Here is a 6,318-nt window from a genome sequence, read left to right as displayed (position 1 = left end):
GGCTAGCTTTTAATAACCACGAGTTAGGGTTAGTCTGCTTTCTAAAGTCTGAAGTCTGCGGTCAGACACCCATTTGACGCAACTGATTCCCTTTTCAAAAAGACACGCATCATGATGGAATTATAACGTTAGATTTTTGTCACTTGATCATCGGGATCAAAACAAAAGAAAACGTTTGCGCGCGTGAGAATGGATCTTACCTCACATAAAAGATCTTGGACATCTTCTGACAATTACAAGATGCAATAGCAGCATTTGGCAGCAGTCGAAGCACCGATCAAACGTTCGGTTTGAGCTTAGCGATTTAAATCAGGAAGTGGTGATTGTTGGTGAAGACGGATTTTACGTCGTGTAATTGAGATTGAAAGGACGTGACTAGACAGAACTCTCAAGTCTCAAGCGTGATTTCGATGAAATCTTACGCTCTCACGCCAACACGAGAACCTCTCACATTGGCATTCCTCTGGTAGATAACTCTACCTTTTAAGTTTTCAGAAGTGTTCATGAATTCCGAATTCGTTCCTACAATTTCACTGAACCTCGGCCAATGCTCAATTTCGTCATGTGCGACCAATTCAGCCGATATGTTAACTCAGGCTGACCACAATAACATGGGAGCTCTTAGCAAGCAAAAGGAAAAAAGCCAAAATGACGGACTCGACGGAACTTTTTCAGCGATTTGAGAAGTGCAGATTTCACAGATTTTGTTACGCGGAAGCATGCCTCCGGATCCCCTAGAATTTTTTGGCGTCTCCGGCACAAGAAACACAGGACACATTGGGCTTTGGCGCATCCAAAGAAAGCATCTTACTCTTTGGAATTTTTAAGACTTGGGAACTCTGCTGTGGTGGAATGCTGAAAAGCGACAACAGTTCTCTTTCTTTTCGGCCACAAACATTACCGTCGAGGGGTTTCTCGAAAGTAGAGAATACGCATGGCATCTGACGCTTAAATGTTAAGTCAATAAGTTCCAGATTGTATAGGACACGGTAGGTAGCTTATAAGTGCGAGACGTTTTTGAGCCAAAGATGGAAAACTTAGGTGAACATTTCATATGGAAAGAAAGTAGTTGCCTCAGCTCCCAGATTTGCAAACCAATCGTCTCTAACAGGGAAAAGATGCTTATATAGCAATATATACGTGGTAGTGTTGACCAAGACAAGTTAGAACCGAAAACAGCTGACTGCCGGTCACCCCTCAGGGCTCAAAAACGTCCAAGGCTTATTAAGCTCCCTATCATAATAATGTGGGCCTAGACATTAATGCACAAATGTCAACAAGTTTCGAAGTTATTTTTCTCTGCATCAAAGACTCACTTGGAAGGTCTTAACAGCCTCACATGCGCTGGTAATAATTTCATTACATACATACTTAACTGACCGCTCCCCATAGGGGCTTTTCAGGGCCAATGAAACACAATTAACGAAACAACAGAACGCAACAACTATAACTGTTAAGAATCCCAACTGGCCGGAGGCAAACCAGTTGGCTATTTACAAGTGCAGCTGGGAAGTTGAACCAGGGTCTACCAGGAACAAATTCAACGAGTGGTCAGAGCGGGTCTTGAACCCGGAATCTCCGGATCTCAAGGCAAGCGGCCTAACCAATGGGCCACACTGCCTCCTCCTCCTTCATTCATACCTGCTGCTGAAATGGTCTCTTCTGTTGATCGTCACGTTTGAACCATAAAGTGTACACAACAATGGAGTAATAGCCAATCATCAACAGGGATGAAATGCCAACAAAGGCCACGAAAATGAGCCAATAAGCCTTTTGCAATTCTTTATCATTCCAAAAGTGATAACAAGACCTTACAGCGATCCCCCTTCCAAAGCTCTGTATGACGAATGCCCGGGATTTTATCAGAGCTGCAAGGATCCAAGTACCTGGGATAATTACCTATAGGATGGGATACATGAAACTCTTAAAAGTTTATAAGGAAACTGATTTAAGGAGAACGAGTCGCAGGAATACGAAATTAAACTGTTAGTCTTCGAAAGGGAAAGGTATTGGCAAGGTAACCAAAGTATTCTTCAAACTTGACGACAGGTTAGTATTTAGTAATTAAAGTCAGCTTTTCCGGCTTAAAAATGCAATGAGAAAGAGATAAATACTGGAACGGAAGTTTAAAGCTTAAGTGAAAGATATATATGAAATACATCATATATTGCACTGCGGGTATGAAATCAAATGAAACCATGTTGTCTCGCAGTGATGAGCGCAAATTTCTATTGCGTCGAGAAGCCCGAAAATTTTTCAGGACTTCAACGGGATTTGAACCCGCCACCTCTCGATACCGGTGCGATGCTCTAACCAACTGAGCTATGAAGCCACTGACGTTAGGAGCTGGTCACTTCTGAGTTACTTATCACGGGAAGTTGTGAACTCAGAAGTGATCAGCTCCCAACGTCAGTGGCTTCATAGCTCAGTTGGTTAGAGCATCGCACCGGTATCGCGAGGTCGCGGGTTCAAATCCCCTTGAATTCCTGCAAATTTTTCAGGCTTCTCGACGCAATAGAAATTTGCGCTCATCACTGCGAGACAACATGGTTTCATTTGATTTAAAGCTTAAATTCCATTTCATTTGAGTGACCCAGCGGATGAATTTGCCTGAATAAGTAAACGACTTTGACGTATTTTTATTGTTTGATTCCAATTATAATATACTTCCCGTTTTAAGTCCCCTAAAGGCCTTTTGAAAGCAAGATTTAAAAAAAAGTAAAGAAAATCAATGGCTGAATAATACTTAAGAGGTTCTTGAGAAACAACAGTCCCTTTTGTTGCTCGTTACTGAGTACAGAGTGTTTTATATACTTGCGCGATCGACCTCACTTTTCGCAAAAATCAGAAGAAATTGCTCGAATAACAATTGAATTCAGTCTCTGGGAGTAGTCTTAAGACACTAATATGGGTAAGAAGAGAATTTAAAAAAAAAAAATGGGCGAGAAAGAAATTTTCCTTGTAAATGATCGTTGGTCTTTTGTATGTACTGTGTATGCTCTGTGGTTAATCATCGCACCTTCAATTTTTGCCAAGTTAGTTTTCGCTGAGTTGAAAGCGGATGAACTACAGCCCAGTAGCGTTCCCTTGCAATGGCAATCAGAGTTAATACGGAACTATCAGCTCCAATACCCGCCAACTTCCTCAACGACAGGCAAATTGCATTCCCAGGCATTACATCAGGGTTGTTGAGAGAGTGACGGTAGATGGAATAAGCAAAGAGGAAGGTGGGATAAATGATGTCCGCCACAGCGAGGTTGAAAAGGAGATAGTTGAAAGAAGTCCTATGACATAAAAAAATAATAAAACGAAACTGATTTAATCAATAACTTTGAAAGATATTGAATCAGTAAATTTAATTTAAAGCCTCGACACCCTCTTATATCTTTTGATGTTACGTTTACCCACAAAGGTCTTTGGGATTGTGGTTATTATGTAATAGGTACGCTCCGCCGTGTTGATTCATGGTATTTCTGAAATTGTAGCTTCGCGGAATAGGTAGAAATAGCTATTTTGCCGGCACGGACCAGAGGCCTGGGTCCGCGTGAGAGAAATTATGGGTAGCTTTGTGAGATATGTGTGTTGTTCGTTACGATTTTGAATCAGTCTAGGTCAGCACTTACTCGAGCTCCGTAATTTTATTTTCTTAATTTTGAGTTATTTGTTTTCTAGATATTTTGTTTGTTATTTTTTGCGTACCTCAGCTCCCAGAGTTGGTGGCACTGCAGCTGAGTTCAGCAGGTGGGGGTATACGTTCCCTATTTTCCACTAAGTGGTTTTGGGTTTTCGTATCCGGCGGTGCCGTATTTAGGACTTTTGCGTAGTTTGATTTTTTTTCCGACGGCGAGTATTACATTTAAGCGTATACTGATACGTTGATCGTGTTTTGCAATAAACTGGCTTTGAGGTCCCCTGTATCTACATCGTTGTGTGTATGTTTCTCTGGGTAGTGTAGCCAAAATTAGATAATTACAATCGCTAACTTCGACCCTCAAACTCTACACTCTCCTTCCCCTCGACAATTTCCCTGTTCATCTTGCCCTTGGGTGGGGAATTGGATCAAAGTATTTTAATGGACTGATGCTAAGTGTGTACCTCATATCACGATTTTTGATTATGACGAAACATACGAGTGAGTTTCCAGCGATGCTTGTAATGGCTAGTAAACACTCGACCGTTGCTAAGGTGATATCAATCGAATCAAACATTATGACTGGGATTTGTGACGCAATCTGCAGTTTCACAGTCACCTACAAAGGAAAAGAAGGATTCACTGTGTTAATTTGTCTGTTCATTTATTTTTAAAGGTATCTTGGTAATGCATGTACAACATATGTAAACGAATTAACAAATAATAATTGAATATTAAATTAATAAATAAATGAACGAAAGAACGACTAGTACTTATTGAATTTATAAATAAATCAAATAAATAAAAGATAACTTTCTAAGCTAGGATCAGCGTAATAAAACAGATGCACTGGATACCGGTGAAGGATGTCATCAGCGAGATAAATAATGTAAAAAGCCAAAAAGGGCTACGCTGATATAAAGGTGAAGAAATATACTATACAAAGTCAAAATTTCGAAATTAGGTACCGCCGTTCTTCTTCAGAGTTTTACAAAGTAATGACTATGGTTTACGTGGACGTTACAGTGTGAATAGTGATATGGTGTGTAATATATATGATACAATACTTAAGATAAAGAATTTATTTAACGGAGTTAACGGATGCAGTACAATCTGAATTTACAGCGGTGTCCTTAAATTCATCGTAAAATTTAAGCGCCTTTAAATTACCATAATTTTTCTTAAAGCTTCTTGAGAACATCTGTCGGTATCATTTCCTTAACTGCTTCTATGCCAGGAAATATTAAATATCATAGACAGTCATGCATTCATTCATGCAATATTTTCTATTAATGGTGCATCAACGCGCGAGTGTGGGAGGCGCGGTGGAATCATGGTTAGTGTGCTCGACTCAGAATCGAGTGGTCCGGGTTCGGGTCCTGGGCGGGGAAATTGTGTTGTGTTCTTGGGCAAGAACCCAGGAAACCGGGATAAGCTCCGGCTCTGATGGACCACTTGCTTCGTAAACAGACTTTACTTTTTTTTTTTTTTAACTTGCTAGACCCGTAACTTTACTTGATAGTACACCTGGCATTACTAAGCTGTCATCCCTCTTGCTCAAGTATGGCCTATGAAAACAGGCGTTACGGTAGCAATGAAGCATATTTCATCTTTCACTGGACTAAAGAAGCTTACCCGAAAGGGAACGGAAACCTGTCCAAAACTTGCCTGCCCCTAGTATTCATTTCGATACAACAAAAGCGAAGGACATTTTTCCGAGAATCCACTTTGTCCTTCCAAGTTCTTTCTTCATGATGCACCAGGATACATAACTTACTATGAAACAAGAACCCATGAGATCCGTTTCTTATCCTTGAAGGAAGGTAAGTAAACCTTCGACAGTCGGAGCAAACAGCATGTGCACAGGTTTAGTTTTTGAAGGAAACCGGTTAACAGTACCGCCTACCGTCGAGCAAGGTACGAGATAAGTATTACGGCAACATTTAACGTACGTACGTACCAAATGTTTAATCCTTGTGAAGCCAGAAATAAACTGAGGCGACTGAAAATAAAATGAAACCGTGCTTGAAAACTGTTAAATAAGGCAGTTACTTCGCGGAAAAGTCCTGTCTTTAAATGACTTGTTATGGCATATTCGTGATCAACTTATACAAACCTCCTGCAAGTAGCTGCCTTGAGCCTTAATTACCTGGCAAGAGGAGAAACGATAACACCGTGTCCGTCATTTTCAATCAAATCAAACGTCTACAAGGTACATGTGCATCTACAGACAACGAGTTGAGTTGAAAAAATAAGTTTAGTTGTCAAAGCCCTGTCATTGAAAGCTATGTGTACTTAAATATTTACTTAGGCCTCAATCCGTATTGGCGCTGTCTTCTCTCTTCTCTTAAAGCTAATTGTAACCTGTGGTTTTCGAATTAAGTTAAGGTTAAATTGTCAAGGCAAGCCACAGATCTAGACACAACGAAATTTACAGGGATCGGGAATAATAAAGTGCATAACAACCAAAAGGAAGAAAGGTAGCCGAAAAGTTTGAAATTAGCTCCAAATTAAAGCGAGGTACTTTTTCTTACTATTTGTCAGAGATGATGAAGCATCTGCGTGTGATCCAACTGAGAAGCTTCAATTACGTATACGGTGCATCATTCAGATTACAGGTGTTCATGTGAAATAATTAGGTGATTTGTATGTATGGTTTGAGCTGCGAAAAAGAGAATATTATCATA

General features: G+C 40.2%; 1 protein-coding gene across 1 annotated transcript in view; it reads right to left on the bottom strand.

Moving 5' to 3' along the window:
- Positions 1-5,763, bottom strand: part of LOC137994595 (neuropeptide FF receptor 1-like) — a 6,923-nt gene extending 1,160 nt beyond the window's left edge. Inside the window, exons 1-5 of the mRNA XM_068840198.1 lie at positions 5,748-5,763; positions 5,592-5,633; positions 4,096-4,250; positions 3,020-3,284; positions 1,642-1,899 (exon numbers count right to left, since the gene is read on the bottom strand). Of these exons, the coding sequence (XP_068696299.1) occupies positions 1,642-1,899; positions 3,020-3,284; positions 4,096-4,208 (636 nt within the window). The 5' untranslated portion in view covers positions 4,209-4,250; positions 5,592-5,633; positions 5,748-5,763. The remainder of the gene's footprint in view (positions 1-1,641; positions 1,900-3,019; positions 3,285-4,095; positions 4,251-5,591; positions 5,634-5,747) is intronic.
- Positions 5,764-6,318: the final 555 nt, after the last annotated feature.

The sequence above is a fragment of the Montipora foliosa genome, chromosome 3 (assembly GCF_036669935.1).
Source record: "Montipora foliosa isolate CH-2021 chromosome 3, ASM3666993v2, whole genome shotgun sequence".
Taxonomy (NCBI): domain Eukaryota; kingdom Metazoa; phylum Cnidaria; class Anthozoa; order Scleractinia; family Acroporidae; genus Montipora; species Montipora foliosa.
The sequence above is the reverse complement of the archived record's forward strand: the minus strand, read 5'-3'. Positions and strand labels throughout refer to the sequence as shown.